General features: G+C 35.6%; 1 protein-coding gene across 2 annotated transcripts in view; it reads left to right on the top strand.

Moving 5' to 3' along the window:
- AFG1L (AFG1 like ATPase) overlaps positions 1–20,712 on the top strand; it is a 65,240-nt gene that overhangs the window by 21,756 nt on the left and 22,772 nt on the right. For both annotated transcript variants that reach the window (XM_048079177.2, XM_048079176.2), the window contains 3 exons: positions 2,381–2,480; positions 5,072–5,130; positions 20,275–20,357. In XM_048079177.2, the coding sequence (XP_047935134.1) occupies positions 2,381–2,480; positions 5,072–5,130; positions 20,275–20,357 (242 nt within the window). The remainder of the gene's footprint in view (positions 1–2,380; positions 2,481–5,071; positions 5,131–20,274; positions 20,358–20,712) is intronic.

The following is a 20,712-nucleotide window of genomic DNA, read 5'->3' as shown; positions in this document are numbered from 1 at the left end:
ATAAAAACTAGGCTCTTATTTTTGTGCTAATACTAATTACTGATAATACATGCTTGTGTTTGTCATTCATTACGTGGAACTGTACCAATCAGTGGATGACTGAGTCTCAGGCACTTATACATGTAAATTAACTATTACTGATGTGTTTTTATATGTTTTTTTTTCTTGATGTGAGCTGTAGTGAAAAGCTGCACTAGGTCATAAAAATCTTTTCTCTTAAATGCTAATGAAATATATCTATTCTCTCCATTAGCAGGCTCTCCCTACTGGTAATTTGTAGCCTTTGCTTTTGTTCCTTCCTGTAATGAATTCTGGATATAGTAAAAGATATGAGAAATGACAGTGCTTTAGTTACTGTCTTCTAGTTGCTTTATCTGGTAGAATTCTTCTCTTCCCAAAGCTCTGCTAGGTCAAGAGAGCTTAAATTTGCATTCCAGTTCTTCAAATGGCTCTTGCTTTTTGACAAACATTTCAGGAGTTAATTTTTTATTTGTAATGCAGTGAAAACATCAGAATTGCGCATCAAATAGCAGTTCGCATTAATAAAAGAATTTTATTCATTGTTTTCTTTCATTCAAGTGCTGACATTGTTTCAGCCTTTGTTTCCTAAAGGTAGTGTCTTATTTTTTTTTAATGCAAGATTGTAAAAAAAAATAAAAATAGAAATTAAAAAAAGCCACGACAAAATCATGGATTTAAAAACTTGTATCATAAAGCAAACCTAATAGCCAAGAAATTCAGTTATCCCTAAAATGCACATACATATTGATTTCTTATATGCAGTATTCTTAAATACAACCTGGAAAGTTCCTAAACTTTAGTATCTAGAAGAAATATACTAGCACTAGGAGGGTGCATAAGCACCTATATCAGACATATAGTACAATAGTGAATCATTGTGCTCTTTAGAGTTTAGTGATCAGAGATGCATAAATCTGGAGAGTGTTACTGATCACATAAAACAGTTTGTTTTTAAAAAAGAAAAAAAAATCCATATTAATGTATTTTATAGAACAAAATAGAAGACATCTTTGGGAGAATTAAACTGGTATTTACTTATGGTTCAGTAGGAACTTCATCGCTTCCAGTCTAGCTGTGAGAAATGTAACCTGTGTTTTCCTCTGTCTAATGTAAAATTACTTTATTTTGCTACTTAGAAAGGTCTTTTAGAAATGAGGGAAGAGGGGATTAGAAAAAAAATATTAAAATGGTTGGAGTCTTTCCATAGCGTGCATTACCATCACAACATACACATCTAAGCTGGCAAAAAATAGCAATCCATCAATCTGTTGTGTCATGAATGCATCTAACTCTCAAGATGCCACCACTTTTTAATTTCCTCAGAACTGGGGTCTTTATTATATAGACACTTGTTGCATTTTGGCTTACTAATCAAGGAGAATGCAAGAGAAACAAGAGTTTAATGATAGTAAAGGTGATTTACTTATTAGGACCACTGATCTCAGCTGGTGAACTCCTGCAAAATATGAATTGCTCTTGTAACAATGCTTTTCTTCCATTCAGACAAATTTATTAATTTTTATTTGTACAGAGTGGTTTCTGGTTTGCTTTCCTTTTATTTCTTGGTACTGTAAAGCAAGTTAGTTAAGCTAAACTTAGATATTTAAAGAAATTTTACTTTATTGCTTATTGTTCAGCCTTTTTATTTCAGTATCGTTTGTCCCACCCCTTTTTATTTTTTGTTAGTGTTTTGTGCCTGAAGGTTAGAAGAGACTGACTGTGCTGGAAGTGACTGCCGTGCCTTTTGATTATTCATGGACAGTAATAGAAGGCACTTAAAAAGAACAATGAAATTGCTTATTTTTGTGATGGGCCATCTGTTGAATTGTTTTTTGCAACAATCACACAATAGTATCTATGTCATATCATTCTATTTTCAACAGCAGCTGATTATGTATAGTTGGCTACTTGTCTTTATTTCTGAAGTCCCATGACCATTTAAATTCACCTCTGCAAACCTTTGCCTCAAAGGTAATAGAAATGTAAAACAGCCGGTGTGTATTTCCTTTCTGTCTTCTGTTTTTTTCATGTGGTTTCCAATTAATTAGGCCTCTTAAATGTTTAGATCTGTTTTCTGTGTCTCCCACCTGTAGTTTTTATAATAGAAGTTAACATGGAATCATTTAGCAATTGGTAAAGATATGGTGGAGTTCTATAATAAAGAGCGGGCAAGTTTTGAAAGACTGTGGTACATTCACTGCTTATTAATTATCCCTTTTATTTTTTCTCACCAAGCAATAATTAGAATCTTTCTCCATGGCTTTCACTAACAAGCATTTTTCCTAGCCATAAAGCCACTTGCAGATCTATTGCAGCAGAAGCTGAAAGGAAGATAAAACAAATGTGTTGTCTTCTACAGGTCACTGACATTGCTGATGCCATGATTCTGAAGCAGCTTTTTGAAAACTTGTTCCAAAATGGGGTTGTCGTTGTGGCAACATCTAACAGGCCACCAGAAGGTAAAAACAAACATGTTACTAGTATTACCCAAATGCAATTAATCTCAGTATCTCACAAAACCATTTTATAAGAATTATATATTTAATACTAATAAACTCACTAGCCTTCAAGAATCTGAGATGCTCCAGTTTGTCCCGTTTTCTTGTGTTCTTAAGGAAGAAATGTTTTTCACTAAGTCTTATTCCTTTCTTATCTCTAAATACATGTTTCTCTCCCCTTTCCTTACCCTTCTGTAGTTTCTGATCTTCTATACTCTCTCCAAACCGGTGGGAGGGAATTTGGGAACAGAGGTGCTGAGGGTGCTTTTAACTGAGCAATAATTATAATTTTCTGCACACGAGAACTTTTGTTGTAGTGTAGTCTTAGTAGTTAGCATAATGCATGATTTTTATGCAACTTCTATGACACTTCAGATTAATTTCAAATGTTTGCAAAAAATACTAAAGAGTTACAGTATTAACTACCAGTGAATTTCTCTAATTAGGTAAAAGAATCACTAAAGAGTTGCAATGCATTTTTTATCTTAAAAAAGACAAGAAAGCACTCAAACCTTTTTTCTAAAAGGTGAAATAATTTCCTGTTGGTTTATTTTCCTTTTTTTGAGCAAACAAGATGAAATCAGAACTAAGATAGCTGGGTGAACTGCAGATGAACTCGACAATGGTGCCTCATTCACTTGGGATCCATCCATGTGTTTGTTGAACCACTGCTCTTTAGAGTTCAGGAGTGATTCTTACAACTTGCTATTGCATCCCACTTCTTGTCAATTTATGGCAATTTCTGTTATGTGCCTGTTTTTTTATACATACTAAGTCATGGTATAAACCTGAAAGACAGTCACTTCTGCTAGCTACCCAACAGAGAACATCAGGAAAGGTGTCTCCAGAACTGAACAATGTTGCAATCCAGACACTGGTCACTGCCTGTTGTGTTTTTTTCTTTTCCCTCCCCCTTCTCACTATTCCTGCATGCTTATGGTCTGTGTCTGAAATACTTCCACAGAGAAGTGTTAGATTAATGCAGTGTATTTTATCAAGGTTTAAGATTGAATTCGTAAGTTCTCCTCTTGTGGTTACAAAGGAGAAAAAAGTATCTTTTCCATTAGAGAGCAGATGCACTCAGCTGCTGACAATATATGATATGCTTAATCATGTTAAACTTCAACCTCAGGGGAGCAAGAGAGAGAAATACTGAGGTATAGTGTATGAATAACAGCTTTTTTTCACCACCAAAATTACTGTTTTTTCCTCATCCTAACAAAACAGACGTAATTAAAACAAACAAAAATCCAAAACTATAAAACCTCAGGCTTATTAACTAGAAGAACTAACAGAAGTCACTTTATTATAGTAATGGTACATGTTCACAAATTTTTCTGAGTAAATATGCAATTGATTGCTGTTTAAACAAATGTTTACCTGTTTTGATTGTAGGATTATGGAGAATATGTGGCTTCATACAACTTGGTTCATAATTAGCGTACAGAATAACCTTCACTGATAATTTTCCTAAATGCTTCTGTGTAGATATCCTGGTGGTTTCTCACGTAATCTGTCTTCCATACAGCAGTATCTGCTAGTAGAGCATGAAAGCTTTAGCCTTGTAGCCTTCAGGCATTGTGGTGAATATAGGTGTTAATAACCTGCCATGGTCTTGGATGGGGATTTTGGTGGAAGGTGTTACCACCTCCACCAGGTGTGGTGGTAGCCAGGTGTCTGTATTCTCATGGTTATTTCTCCTGTTAGCAGTAGCTGCTATGCTGCCTTTTTGTAGGGCTCCCAAATAGTAATGGAATAAAGCGGCACATCATACAATCTGAGTGGTAATATTTTCAGTGAAGAAGTCATTAGTTTATGAATATGTTAGGCAGTTGGATAGTTTCTGGAGAAGAGAACTTTATATAAATTGTAGAGATAATTAAGACGCACAACATCGCTTTGCAGTTGGTTTTTATTAATTTGTATTTTCTCTGGGTGCGGATCTACGTGCCTAATATACTATTCTTTTTTTTGGTACTCAGTTGTATTTTGAACAACTTTGCTTAAAGGTGTTTTTTTCCCTCCTTTAGATGGATCTCCTTGCTTTGGAAAAAGTGTGTACCTGGTAGAACTGCTAGAGGATAAAGTGTACTAAAGTTGATTAAAAATGACACCAACTTTGTAAAAATTGCTTATTTTTAATTGAAGCTGTTTTTTCCCTTCTACCAAATACTTGTAACTTAACAGTTGCGTAGTTTTGGCCTTATACCGCTTTATACCCAGCATTACAAATCCTTTTTATATCTTTTTTTTAAACAAGCATAGGCCTTATTTCTTCTGCTAAAATCAGTTATATATCATTAGAGATTTATCCTCTTTCACTTCCTGCCTTTTCCAGACTTTCTCAGGATGTTTCTTCCTTTCTTCCTTAAGAATGTAATGACTTTTCATACAGCAAGAGAACAGAAATCAATTTCATCTCTTCTTTTTCCACTTCTGTTCCTTATCTCTTTAGCAATACAGAATTTGCTATTTTTTGCTAGACTAAAATACAAGGTGATATTGGTATTAAGACGAAGTAGCAAAACTGGTACTGATTTTCTTTCTTTCAGATCTCTACAAAAATGGTCTTCAGAGAGCTAATTTTGTACCATTCATTGCTGTGCTGAAGGTAAGGAGAATCACTTGTTAAATGCTATCTGATTTTGCCTTCTCTATTAACAATAAACTCGATTTGTACAGGATTACTTTGATACTAGTTTCCGGATAAGATGTGTATGCTTTAACTCCTTGGGGTGAAAATAATTGAAGGTGAGGCAAAAACGGAGCTCTTCCTTTCTAGAATTGACATGTCTTGAAAGCTGGGCACTTAGTATGAAAGTTAACTTTTTGACTAAAGTAGCGAATTAATTTGTTTGGATAGGACTCTCTATCTGCTGCGTATATGCCACATGACATAGTATTCCTGTAACAGTGATGCTGTGTTGTACTTGTGGACATCTTAAATTTATTATGCTATAAAAACTTGGTATTCCTCTGGTGTAAAGAAATCAGTCGTGTGTGTACCCTTCAATCAGCTTGTTTCTGTGTCTGTGTATTTTTTTCCCCTCATGTAAGTGGTTTTCTGAGGCTTTGTGCCATGGCCAAAAAGTAGAAGTTCAGAAGCAAGCTCCCCGGAGTCTTCAGGTTGTGGTGTGGCAGGTGTGAGTTGCCTCATTTAGATGAAAAAATGGAGTGTTCTTTTTAAATGTGAATAATATGATCAGTGTTTGTTTTGCTATTAAAAGAGCCTATGCTGAACTGATGCTTTAAGTTCTGGGCAAGTTGCAGATATTTTTTAATTCCCAAACTCTAATTGTATTGTTATGTTATCGAAGGCTTGCAATAGGATTGCCAGCATAAACGCATGAATAAGGTGAACTGTATCAATATCTAAGAAGAAAGATAAGGTAGAAGTTTAAGTCAGGTTTGGATTAGTGAGAAGAAGTTTGGATCTGCAGAACAGACGCATTGGTTGGATGTTTCTGCTAAGGTGGTCAGTAGTGAAGAAAGTAAGAGTGCTTCAGACTTTCAGTGGGGCTTGTTGGAATCGAGAGATTGCTTCATTGCCTAAGCATCTTTGAAAATCCTACCGAATGTTAACATTTGAGCAGTTACCAGGTTCCAAAGTTAATGTGTCATTGACATTGACAATCCTGTATCTCAGAATGGCTGTGTATAATGTCAGGGAGGTTACCACTGGAAGTGATTCCTATCTGGATGGCTTTAGAAAAGTAAGAAACGTTAAAACAAATCAACAACTCTATACACTTCAGATTCGCGAAAGGGGTTTATTCTGTAGCTGACCAATAGATCCTGATCACAGAACATTTTCAACAATAGTTTGATATCCATTTGCTTTGTGAAACGTCTTTTTATGCTCAGTCAGCATCTATGGTAAATCTTTCATTTCCTTGTTGTTAGCCAGTATCTTCTATGTATTTTTCCTTGTTGGATCTTAGTTTTCTTCCTTGATGAACGCAAAGCTCATTTGTTTCACTGATGGTCAGATGTGATGAATATCTATCACGCTTATTTGTAGCTTGCTTTTTTTTCCTCCTTGTGGCTAGTAGACAAAGTAAAATGCACTTTACACATACAGAATGTCTGTGTAAATTATTATTTGTGTGTAATTTTTAGGAAGGACTTTGTGGATAGAATACTGACAAAAGCCCTAACGACTGGTGGATGGGTTTAGAGTTGCAATTGAGGATGGAATATTGTGAAAAGAAACAAGTAGCACAACTCAGACTAGAGATGCATGAACATTACCATAATAATGAATGAAGGGAGAAATGAGGTTGCACTTAATATTCTATTCACAAGGACCTTTCTAAAATTCCCGATTACTTTTTGCTGTTTTTTTTTTTACCCCTACATCTTTGTGTGTTAACGCAGCTCTACTGAACTGATGTTAAAGGTAGATATATGTAAATATTACCAAAATAACACTATTCTTCCCCAAAACATAATGCCTGAAAAGCAGATCAGATGAGGCTTATCAACAACTGTTCCTCTGACCTTAGATGAAAAATAGAAGGGTAGGGGCAAGGTATAATAATAATAAATAAAAATGTAGATTTGTACTTCAGCACATCAGAAGTAGGCATTGAAAACAAACAAACAAATTGAATGTATTTTAAAGTAAGATTTTAACAAATGACCTTTACTTTACAGTTCAGAATTACATGTGTGGCTTTAGGAAATGGAAAGATGATATTTTCTAGGGTTTTGCATGAGAACGTAACAGAAGAATACTACGTTCTATGGCTGCAAACATTTGATTTGCTATCTTGTGTACTTTCGCCCCATTCTAAACCATGTGTGTCTTGTGTTAGTGTCGTTATAACCTAACCTGTTTTGTGGAAATGGCTTTGACCACTTGAACTAACTTCTGTCTTAGGTTTCTCTGGATTCAGAACCTCCTGCCATGCTTTTGCTTGAGGTTTGGACGTGGTATTTTTTGTTGCTCTTTGTTTGTTTCAGAAGTTCTCTTTTATGATCATAAATCTTAAAATAAGGCTTTTGCACTAAAAGTAATTCAACACAGGAGCTTTGAATTCCTTTAAATAGTCTTATGAAGACAGGATGACTGGAAGATATCAACAGTACGTTTCTGTGAAGAGCTACTTCACTTGAAATAGCACAGATTTCAGGCTGTTTCTATTCTTTGTAAATGGAGTGAATAGCTCCTAGATAACCTGATAACTTAAGCAAAAATCTTTCCCTATTTTTATATGATAGAGAAACAGCTTGTCTTAGATCTAGAATTACCTATGTTTCTTTTGTTGTTGTTGTTTTATTTTTGTTATTTAGATTACATAATTCCGGTATCTGTGTTTGAGTCCCTGTTTTTTGCAAAGACAATTATAAACCAATTTCTGTGGAATAAGCACAAAGGAGAAACAGTGGTCAAGGGAAAATGTAGTTATCTTGCAAAATTCATCTGTGTTGCCTGTCTAGATAGATGGTAGACTACTGGGGATGAGTGACTGCCGAATGTCTGTGGTGGGAGGTGCAATTGTGAAGTTATATATTTTTTTTAGGACCAGGTAAAAGCTGCAGATACTACAGCCTGTATCTGTAATTGGACGGATGGTTCCCTGTCCAATCTAAACTTCTCCTAGTGTTCTGATTTTTTTAAGATCTTATGTAGCTAAAGATTTAATTTTTCAGCAGCTCTTTCATCCTGTAACACAGTCGCAGTTTTCGTGAATAGGGAAACACTCTGAGTTGACTGGTTTGTTGCTATGGCTAAAATTTTAGGACAGAATATTCTTTATAGAAGGGCTTAGTTTCTGCAGCAGAAACAGAGTGCTTCTTCAGTCTGTGCAATTTCATAAAAATACGGCTTTTCAGAGATGAGTATTAGGAAGGAAAATGTTTTAATTCTATAATTGCAATTAGATTCAGTCCCTTCTGATTGAGCTTTTAATCTTGCAGCGTCTCTTACAGAGAATTTTGAAGTGCATGAAACTCCTAAGTGATTTTTTACAAAGGCAGTTCTTGACAAGAAAACCATACTTATTGGTCACAGTTAGTTTGTTCAAATGCTTAGAGCAGAAATGCTCCCCAAGTTAATAGTCCAAATCAATATGAAAATATGAAAACTTTATCAACGTTTTTAAGCTAGTGTACAAATAAAGCTATACATCTCTAGCAGTTTGGTGTAAGATCTGAAGTCATTTTCTTCCAAAAAAAAAAAAAAAAGAGAAAGCACACAATTTACTGGTTTGGCAGTAATTTGTCAATAGTTGAATTTTTGCAGATAATTAATGAAGATTTTTTTTTTTTACATTAATTAATGAAAATATTTACATTAATCCTTCACTGTTCTGGAATCCTAATTCAGTGGCTGGATCAGTGTTTAATTCTTCAGGCAGACAGGGAGGAAAGCTTCTCAAATAGTTTGTGTATAAACTAAAACTTACACTAGTGCTTTTTGCTTTTGCAAGGACTTCTTGGAGCCATGAAGTTTTAAAATGTCAAGCCAAGTCAAAATACCAAATAAGTAACTTCAGCATTTTGTCAGAATTTTTTTCTGCAATAGACCTGAAATATCACAAAGTCCTAACTCAAAATCAGGAGGTTTTAGGGGCTTTATTAGCCTGCATATACCTTTAAAAGGTACAGACTTATAATAATAATATAAAAAATCTGTCTTTGGTTACCTGTATATTGCTTTAACTAAAGATAAAGAATCTATCAACCAGAAGTCTGTTTTCAGTAGGACGTGAAGTTACTGTAAGCTTCCTATAATGAACTTTCCTTTTTTTTTTTTCTGCTGCTGCTGGGGACCAAATCATTATTTCTTTTCAAACTGTTTGGTTAACGTGGCTCTTAACAGTAAGCACTGCAAGCACCTTTTAAACAGAAAGCAGTATATTGATATGCTGTGTTCTGTTTGCTGTTTTTCTCAAATATGGTTAACGATTATTTATTGACATTACTCCCCACTCTGGTCAGTTTTAAATAAAATATACCATTTCTTCCAAAGCAATAAATGGAAGGATTTAAAAGTATTTTAAATTTCCAGAAACTTATTTTGAATAGGTGAAAATATTTAAAACATTTTGAACTGTCCCTAAGGAAACTTGCAGGAGTTAATTTTGTACAAAGGCATTTGGTAGATATAAAATTTCTTTGATTGTGCATTCAGCTTTTGTCCAACCACCTGTGTTAGAAATACAGGGATTTGTTGATTGGCGGATCTGCCTATTTCCCCCCAAAAAAAAGTCATCTCATTGATGAAATTGATTTGTCAGTTTGTTCCATTCTAATGGTGTGATAGCCCAGCAGCTTTCAGTATGTTGAATAGTTAAAACCTGCTTTTGAGGTCAGTGTCAGCCACTCTGACCCCTGTGAACTGTCACCTGAGTCAGAATTGCTGGGATTAATCCTTTGATATTGTGATGGCTTCGCCTATCAATTGACTTTTTCATTACTGAAGATGTTAGGCCCTTTGTTTCCCTTCTTAGTATGTAACCAAGCAAACTCCTAAGTAGAAGGAGCATTTGTTCTTGTTCTCTCTCTCTCTCTTTGCAAGTAATAGAAGCATTCATCTTTTGTGAAGTGTACCTAATTAAACATATAAAAATAGAAAATATAGCATGATTGCAAGTATTTTCGTGCCGAACATCACTGTCATTTATGGGTAATTTGTGTGACAAATTTGTAAGACTTAACTAACAAAATGTTGTATTTTGAAAGCAAGGTGTCAGATTAGAAGTTATCAGCCCTTTCTGCATACAGCCTTCAGAGTTTGTATGTTTTAAATGTAAACGTGAGGGTTTCTTGAATTATCTAGTGTAAAGCACTTCACTGCTACAGTATTTTTATAACGTGCCTATTGCTTTAGTGTGTTCTGCAAATATTGAGCTGTTCAGTTTGTTTACTTTCCATGACTGTCTTAAACGTGTGCACGCACAAAATCGAGACAGTTTATTTAGATGCTGACCAAAGCTTTTTCTAAGGATAAAACATTTCTTATTGTAGCTCAGTGTTAGGCTCCCTGCCTCCTCACTTCCTTTAATTGTTGTTATTTCCCAAGCTCTTGCTTGGTTAGTTAGCTCTTTGGTTAAAATCAGTAAACCAAAGCATATCATAGATATGGAATAGTTGATTCCTGCTGTATCAGGGTAAATTAGTCTAATTACACGTGGCAGTTTTATTTGCTTGTGATGTAATGTGAAATGAGGTCCTGCCCCCCCCCCCCAAAAAAAAAGCCCGAGCCAATTAATAAAGCTTTTAAGCTCTTTGTCACAGGCCACCGTGGAGGTCTGCAGAGAAGAACTTTAATCCAATAAACATTTCATTTAGATCATGAAAAGAAAGCATGAGGAGAAGCTCCTACAAGAGAGGGTGTTACCAGCAATTCTAGCCATGAAGAGATGTGAGGAATTTGCCAAATTAACCAAGAGGCCTTCATATTTAACACATAAATGTGTCAAAACTAATAATAGAATAATTTAATTTGAGTTGAACCTTATATTGTTAAAATTCTAAGAAGCCACAACTGTTTTCTTCAAAGACTTCGCTGTTGAGCTGGATGGACAGGGCAAGAGGAGGTTGTGAGAAACCCAGATAGCAAATAACACTGGCCGAAGCTGGTGGAAAAAAAAAAAAAAGGAATAGATAATTAGGTGTAATTAGCGTGTTTGAATTGTTGTCTCCCTGCCCTTGGCTTGAATAAATTTCAGAGAAAAAAAACCCTAGTGGCGAAAATGCTTTGATGTAAGAAGAGTCATTGTGGTTTGGCAGCATAAAGGCAGTGTTTTATACTTCTTGCATAATGGTCGTGATACAGAAAGAGTGAATGGACTCTACACCCCCCAGTCTGCTTTACAGCAAGGACTTTTGGATTCTCTTGAAACAAAATGCATCAGAAGTTTTCAGTTGTTGGTAATGAGGTAGTAGACCTCATCGGAGCTAAGCGTAAGCCATCTTTAGCCTTTGTTTAGATCTTTAATCGCATTTTTTCTTATTCTGAGAAATTGAGTTTCGTAAATCAATACTACTTTTTTTTTTTTCCCTGCCTGCCAACAGTTCTGGCAGGAGCAAAGGCTAATACTGGGAAAAGAAATACAAATCAAACGTTAAAAAGAAAAACAACAGCATAAAAGAAAGAAATCTAGACAAATAACTTCAGGGTAAAATTTCAATGAAGTACACACATTGAGGTGAATTTGACCCTTAGCTTATGAAACATAATGTTATAAACTCAGAGGGAACTTTTGGCTTTGTGTTTTTCGCAGAACGGCACGGCTTGTTTATTAGCAGATTGAAAGTTACACACAGTTTGGTTCTTTAGCGGAACAGAATTTTATACAGTAATTTCTTTAATTTATCCTTACTCTTCAAGGACAATTTTTTTTTTTTTCCGAGCAATGTGAAACAGAGAGAGCTGCTCAGAGTAATACTTACTGAATGCAAGTTTACTTTTTGCCATTCTTCTGTTCCCTGACTGGAAAAAGGAGAGACTACTTGTCTCCTACTCAGCGCTGCCACATCTGTACCTCCTGAATTCTTGTACTTTTGTCTGAATATCTGAAATACTATTCACCTAACAATGCATTTTAAGAGTCTCTGTCCTTATTCATGCACCATTATTTTACAAGTTAATTGTCTATTTTTCTTCTTCTTAGGGGGTAGCTGATTTATAGATAGATGTTAAAATAAGTTATTGAAAAGTCGTACAATGGATCTTATGTTCCTTGTGGTAGCAAGAATAGTGAGGTTTCTTAGTTGGTGAAGTTTTGAGGGCTGTAATGTAAACTTGTGCAACTTTCACTAAATAAATTTCATCTCAATACTATTTCTGCCGAACTCTTAGTTTAAGGTTTGATGTGTTCTTGTCACAAGTGTAAGATGTTTTGAAAATTCTATTTGACTTCCTAGAGCTTTGTACTCTGTCCTTTTAAAAATAGTTCAAATAAAATGTTTGTGTTCTGGAGTTAACCTAAGCATGATTAGTTGCATCGACAGTGTATAGTATACTTGGATGGCATTTTGAAATTGTTCCTCAATTTTTTTGCAGCATTTAAAATTGGAACAAGCGTGATGTGTCTAAGGCTATTGTAGCAATTTCCTGTGTTTCGTTATTGCAGGTAATGAAGAATATGAGAAAAAGACAAAAATAAATAAAAAATTAACCCCTTAAAGCACTGCACTATTTTTATAGAACAAGTAGGCTTTTGTACTTGAAGTTGATTTGATCTGTGAAAGGCAACACCTGAATATCATGCAAGACTAAGTAATTATGCCTGATTGTAGGTTTTTTTTTTTTTTCAGGTATAGGTCACAGGAAATTCAGTTAGGGTGTAGAGAATGTACAAAGCTAAGAAATATGCAGATTTTCTGTTGTAAGATTGTGTAAAAATTATTTACGGTTAATACTTGCATAAAGGTTAGAAAGGTTGATGAAGTGATATTTAGTTTTGCTTTACTATTCACTGCGTGTCAGAATGTAATTATGACTGATTCATGAAACTGTCTTAGCAATGAACCATCTTTATTAAAATGCTGATCAAGACAAGAGCTGACAGTAATAAAGAATAGAACATTTTAGTCTTGTTGCTTTTGAATGATTGCTAATTACCCCAGAGGTCATGTATAGTGCTTATGAGGATTCATTGACATTTTCTTTGAAGTCTACTGTTTCAACAACATGTGAACAGGAAGACAAAAACTGTATGCATACCCAACAATGCTCAGACCAAGTTTTTATCCCTCACAAAATACCTGACGATTCTCTTTCTCCTTCTCCCAAGTGCATCTCTCTCCCATGAATCTGTATAGCAGAAAGTTAGGCATCTTGCAAAATATATTTATTTTCAACAAGGCCAATTTTAAGCACGGATAAAGCAAGTGTTGAAGGTCCTTCATCTGTACCATGCTTGCTTGTAACTACCGGCTGGTTTCCTTGAGGAGCTGAGCCTGAGGAAGGAAACACTGCATATTTCTTGTGCTTCTCTCGGCAGACTGTGGACAGAAGGTAGGCTCCATCTGGCGTCCAGCCTGTCTCCTGAGGCCCAGTCAGACCAGTTTCATCTTCCGAAATGTGCTGGTGGTTGCCACTTGCTGATAACTTTGAGGCTAGGCCAAAGTTAAAGCCTACAGTGTGTCCTGTAGGCCTGAGAACATGTATTTCATGACACACTGCATTTTGGCTTAAGAGGATTCTTGTTTCACCAGAGTTATGAACCACTTGAGAAAATGCGTGTTGTAATGCTATCCTTTGGATGGAGAAACCTTTTTCTTGAAATAACTTAAAGAATTTTAAGAACAAACAAACAAAATCCTAGTGGATAATTTGGCACTAGATGGAGTCAATTAACAGAATAAATGGGTAATTGTCGTGAGCTTTGTTTACCTGAGGAACTCTTCCTCTGTTGCTGGCTGGGACTCTCATGGTGTCTACGTGTTGTGTGATGTGAGATTTTTCTCTTTTTGGATGGATGTACATGTATGGGAAGAATGATTGCCAATGAACAATTGCGTTATTTTCTGGTTTGATGGAGGGAAGGAATATTGGTGACCCTCTGTATTGTTAATGGAGACCAAATCAGCAGGACAGGTAGGGGGTGGTTGGTGTTTTTTTCTGGATAGAAGCTAATATAAAGAATTAGATGCTGAGGATGCCTTTGAAAAGGGATGATATCTACATGGAAGTTTTGATTTGTTTGTTCAGAAAGAGTGGTTAGAAGTTGCACTTCTCAGTTGGTTGTGATAGAAGACTTCAGGAAAGGCTGAGGAAGTTCGGCAGGTGTGGAAATAGTAGGGTGAGTAATACTCATCCCAAGATGAATCACTCCTAAGCCACTGTCCCCCTACAGCTTCCGTGGAGGTCCTCAGACAGGGTTTGTCTGATCCTGTGGGTCAGCAGGACAATGCGTATACTTTTGTATGTTTTTTGTGCCATTAAAACTCGGAGAAAAGAATGATGATTGTGTTGACTTACAGTGGTCTTAAATAAAATTGAGAGATTTCATAGAGTCATAGGGTGGTTGGGGTTGGAAGGAACCTTAAAGCCCATCCAATTCCAACCCCCTGCCATGGGCAGGGACACCTCCCACCAGACCAGGTTGCTCAAAGCCCCATCCAGCCTGGCCTCGAACACCTCCAGGGATGGGGCATCCACAGCTTCTCTGGGCAGCCTGTGCCAGTGCATATTTGCTCACCTGCATCATCAAAGGTTTGAGCTGATCACAATATTTTAGTTGACAGGTATACCTTGTATTTAGTACAGCATCCTTCACGGACCCAAAGGCCATTTACTGGCATTTCAGATTTTTATTTTTGTGATGCATGGGAAACGAACATGATAACTTGCAGGTTTTTCATCTAACTTTGACTGTCTTTTGAAATTCCGTACTTAAGAGTATATCTTGTCACATATTTTAATTTCTGAAGTAGTTTAAGCATTTTAATAGCTACTATTCAGGAATGCAGCAATAGAGACGTTAGAGGTGCTTACAGGAAGAAAAATGTATTCATATTAGTCTGTGTTTAATAACTTCACACACACAGTCTAATTTTATCTATTGTATCTGAAGACAGTCATTTTAGGTGTTCTGTCTCAAGTTGAGCCTCGAGGCTTTGTCTTTTTTCCTTCTGGAGTAAAAAGTTTTTCTGCCACTACAGTGGAAATGAGTGCGTGATCATGTTGTATTTTTAACTTACTAATTGCGTTCTCAATTTCGTAATTGTATTTGTTCTTTGTATACATAAATACATAAATGACTTCAAAATAAATTGTATGACTAATTAATTTTATGCATTTGAATTGAATAGGGTAAGTCAGACTTGAAATATCTCAGTGGAATAGAAAATCTGTTGGAAACTGAAAATGGTTCTACAGGAAGAGACTAGATGAGCTGTAGCTTTGATTTTAAGTATTTATTTCAAAAGAAAAGTAGAAATTTAGCCCAAGTAAATGAAATTTGTAATTTTAATTCTTCATCTTAAAAAAAAAAAAAAAGTAAACCAATAATTACAGTTGTGGCTTTGGCAATTAAGTACTAACAATCTGAGGATGCTGGTTAGTTCTTTGGCTGTTGATTAGGATTCCATGGTGGTGATTAATGAGCGTGAGGATGCAATCACGTCTGTAGGGTTTAATCAGTTCAGTGCTGGAGAAGTTAGTCCGAAGATGGAGGGAGAAACCAGAACTTCTATATGTAATGCTATCAGGGTTTTTTCCATGCTACAGGAAAATTAAGGGCACAAAGTAGAGACGCCTACCATTTTTATTTATTTATTTTAAATGAGAATTTGCTGGGGAGTATAGTGTTGTTGGCACCTACGAAGGGGCGAGAAAATGCATCATGGCACTCACATGTGTCCTCTATGACATTCAGTAATTCATTCGTATAGTTGTGAGCAGTATTTGTTTCTCCATGCTGTGCAACCATGTATCCCTGTTTTTATTTTTGCAATTCTGATATTTAAAGTTTTTAGCTTGGAAGAATATGATGTTTTTAGCATGTTCTACTTTCTTGTTACATGTTTTGATTATAATGCTGTCTTTTTAACATTTAAAGCATTGACAAATATAAATGTTTTGCCCTGTGCGCTCCTGTGCAACAGATAAGTGAACGTTTACAAGTACAGAAACAAAGAACCTGGGTGGCTAGCATTGTCTACAAAGGAAAGCCCAAAAGGGAAAAACTTTCAGATCTCTGCTCTGTTCGTAGCTTCTTCGTGACCTTTTTGACTCTGGCTTTGAGTGAAGGGTGACCAAGTGCTGAGCCCCCCTTTAGAACAATCTCTACCATTGCATTCTCAACCTGGATGAGAAATGCTGCTGTTACTGCCTGGTGGCATGGGCAGTCCTCCCATAACAGCCCTGTAGCTCACTGGTGCTGTTACCATACCCTTTCTGCAGCGTACAAGCAGTGTCTTTGGAAATAGCATCGCCCGTACCAGTGCTTGTTTCTGTGCTGTTTTGTTGGCATCCATTTCTTTCACGTTATCATTTAATGATTGGTTGCTTTATTCTTGTTTGATTTTTTTTGTTGTTGTTGTTACTTTCCAGTAGTACAACCTATAGATTCGTGCTTTACTGCCATACATTCACATAAGGAGAATGTTGTTCCTACCCTACAAAGCTAACAACAGCAGTCACGCTTTAAAGGAACGTTTTCTGGAACATGTTTCTATACAGTTTTTAATATTTTGTTTTAATGGCAGGGGCATTAAAACCTACCATTTAATATGTATAGTAAATACACATATTCTATGTATATTTACATAATATACACAATAATTGTGAGCTTTGAAATGTTTCACTAAAAATAATTAATTGCAAGCAGCGGTAGATATTTATTTGCATGAACTTACAGAAGGGTTAGGAAGTTCTTGTGTTTTTCTGTTTATGTAGAACATGGATTGGTAGACAGTGGTTGGAGTACATTGCTGAACAGAGCAGCAGTCTGGATGGGGGTAAGGGCATGGGGAAGAAGAAACTGGCTTCGAGGTCCAAGTCAGTGGTTCTGGAGGCTGAATCTTGAGCATAATTTTTACTTGTTACTATGTAAAATATAAAGCAAGATTTGAAAGAGAATGGTAGTTTGAAAAATGGAAGACAAAACTGTATTTGAAAGACAGGACAAAATTACAACAACCACTACCCCAAATACATATATATATTCATTTATTTAAGACTATACAAAGAGTAAGACAGTAAAATGCTAAACACTTTCAGTTTCTCAAAAGTTCCAGTTAACAGCCCCCTACATCTATGTTTATACCAGGTGTTACAGGAAACTCTTGTGTATTAGAATTGTTTTTTCACCTTGTTTGTTTTGTTAAGTTGACCTAGGCCTCCTAAGAAAGCAAAAAATCAGTAGGACTGTAATAACTATATTTTTTTTATATCTCTGAACTAAACTCTGCTGTTGCTTTTCTGGATGAAAGGTATATACCTAGCCCAGAATATCTAACAGGTATTTTCCAAATACACTATGTAATGTTACATCACATTAGAATCAATTGTATGCCTACAATAACGTGCTACAAGGTTTATAGGCAAAAATAATATATTTAATTTAGGCAACTGCTTGTAGCTTAAAATACAGCCCAAAATCATAATAAGCTTTGAAGCATACAAGCTCTCCTTAACTAGTGTCGCTAATGATAGTGATTTTCCCTGAATATTGATAATACTAATTATTTTGAATAATGAGAAAAGGGAAGAAAGACAGAAGAAATGCATCTACTTCACAGCTATATCAATAGCATTTACGTCTGCAGTTCTTACCTCCAGAGCTCATTCAGTATAATGTTACATCACGAGTGGTAATAGACTGTGACAGCATTTGAAGAGCGTTAAGCATGGAAGCAGAAGGCAAGTAGACTGAAATATATTGTAGCACTGAGTGCTGATACGTATTTCAGCAAGCCTTAGTGGCCTGTGCAGCTTTTCCCAATGTTGCTCTGTATTCGAGCGTGCAGAATGTCTGCCTTACACAGCAGTCATTAGCAGCTGAGCTGCAAACACCACTGTAAATATCAGCACAATAAATTTACACCAGCTGTAAAAAGGTGCACTTTTTTCTACAGGCGTACTAAACCACGCCACGCTCTTAAGTGTATGTTCTTAAGTATATTTTCTGTATTCACTCTTCATTCTGTATGCAGCGCAACACCCTGAAGGAGTGGTACGGTTTGAAAACCTGCCTTGAAGGCCAAAGGGATGAGGCTGAATTCATACAAAAATTGCTATCTGTTGTTTCCAGGAAGAAAAAAAGTGTTAAACAGCATTGCTAAATTAAACAACATTGCTAAATATCAGAGTATCTAAAGTTATTCTAAATAATCACCTACATCCTACATTCTGTAGTAGTATTTAATTCCTGCTAACATGAAAAAGATAGTACTTGAGTTAATCTAGTACTTTGGAAAAATAAAATATTAGGCAGAAGGATGCCCAGCATCACTGCCTGGCAAGGAAAAGCTAAGTGCGCCAGCTTTGCTGTGAAATTTCAGCAATCTTGTTTCTAGCCTTGACTGCCAGACTGATGCTGAAGAAAAACACAAACATCCTCCCTTCCTTGTGCGTGTTATGACATGCCTCTGGAACTTTTTTCTTCTGCTCTTTTACTCTTTTCCTTTGTAAGCTCTCACCAAAAGAAACGGAATAGGTTGTAATAATATTGTAGCACCGGTGCTATTGTGTTTGCACTAGCTTTAGCCCAACATAATGATTTGATTAGCATGGCTTTTTCACTTACCAGAATTAAAATATATGGATTTTCCTGGGTTTCCGTGCTTTCTGGATGATTTTTTCAACATCGTTCTCTAGCTGTATATCTCTGCAGATACGTTGGAGGTTTAAAATAAGTACAGAATCTTAAGTAATTGCCAAAGGCAAAAAAATTAGTGCAGCGAATCATCACAGTTACTCCTGCAGATATTTGTAATCAGTAAGTCCTACGCAATACATTTATTTAAAAGTGACATTGTTACTTAAATCACTGGTATTTCTTCTAAAATGTAAGGATGTCTTTTTCTGCAATGTAGTTGCTGTAAATGAGATTTGACATTCCCAATTTTGATATTTGAAAAACCTCAAGGAGGTTTTAAAAAATTTGACACAGAATATGAAATCTCTAATGAGAATATTAAAAATAGACTGGTAGTTCATAGTGCAGTGAAGATGCAGAATAATTTAGTGAATTCTAGCAGTCCACTCTAATAATTCAAAGACCTTGAACTCAAAAGAACTCTAATGTTGAATTATCTGCAAAAAAGAAATTTGATTGCTTTAATTAAATTGTTGATAGAGGTGTATTTTCTGAAATATTTAAACTTTTCCTCCCTTTCTTTTACAGCTTCTTTTGCTTGTGGTTGTATAACAGCCAGCAGTTGTGTATGTTGGCAGTAGTAATAGCAGAGAGATTCCTTTTGCTAGAGGGTGTAAAATCTTGATACCGCTGGTGTTAGTGAGAATTTCATTCTCAACCTCAAGGCCTTGAATTAAAAAACAACAAAATAAAATCAAAAAACTTACCACCCTTTAGTTTAGTACAGCTGGTTTCTGTTTTTGTTTTTTGTTTTTTGTTTTAAACAGAAGCAATTGTCGTGAGTACTCAGGGATATCTATATCATAAACTTATAGATTTTGTTGTTTTATTCTTAAAAAAGTTCCTTTTCTGAATCAATTCAAACATTACAAAAGCAGAACAAAACCTTTTTGATAGCTTCATTTATTCCCCTTTATACTTCAGTCGATTTTGTAGCAAGATCTGGCTTGGTTCACATCTTTGATGTTTGACTCATAAATTTTGTAATCTTAGTGGAAGGAAAAGATTATAACTAATTTTAGCTGAAAAAGTCATAGTTTGTCATCTCTGTTGCTAGAATTTGGATCTTAAATGTTTATTGCTTCTATTTTTCTATTTCTAACTTTATATTCTTTAATGCCAAAATAATTATTTCTAATTCCCGCCCCCCAACGAAGTACTACCCAGAGAGAATGAGTAATGCCCACTCTCATTTCATTCACCGTTCATCAAATCTGTATTTGTTTTCTAGCTGATGGACTTTTGAAAATTGTCACTTTTTTGTTTTGAATGTGTGAATAATTTCCAGCTTATTTCTTTAACTCAATAACTGTAAAGGAGACTTCAATTTTGTGGGCTTGAATCTGGAATCTGTTTTGTAGGTTATATTCATGCTGATGGTTTATCACAGCAGTGTGCCTTCTCTCTAATGCAGATGATAATAAATACAGCTTTGGCTTGAGGAAAGCTTTTTTTTTTTTTTCTCTCTGTAGAAATACTGCAGCACAGTCCAGCTTGATTCTGGAATAGACTACAGGAAACGAGTGCTTCCTGCTGCTGGAAAACTTTACTACCTGTAAGTTGATCTATGATATGGTATTTGCCCTCTTTTTCCTTATTAGCCAATAATTTCCTAGTCAATGGGAAATGAAAAATGTGTAGTAGAATTAGCAGGGTGTGACTCTTCCTTTCTTTGCCTTCTGGTCCATTTTGTTCAGCAAACCGCCTTCCATTATGCCTCGATATTAACTTCATTAAACTACATTTTCAGTATCCACACTAGCATCATTCATAATGTGTGACTGAATAAAAACTAATTAGATTTTTTGGGGAGGTGTGGTGTTTGGAGAACTGAAGTGACAGATGGTTAGAAAGTAATGAATATCCTCTTGTAAGAGATTGCACAATTCTCTTATAATAGAAGAACATCC

This window comes from Anser cygnoides, chromosome 3, assembly GCF_040182565.1.
Source record: "Anser cygnoides isolate HZ-2024a breed goose chromosome 3, Taihu_goose_T2T_genome, whole genome shotgun sequence".
Taxonomy (NCBI): domain Eukaryota; kingdom Metazoa; phylum Chordata; class Aves; order Anseriformes; family Anatidae; genus Anser; species Anser cygnoides.
The sequence above is the reverse complement of the archived record's forward strand: the minus strand, read 5'-3'. Positions and strand labels throughout refer to the sequence as shown.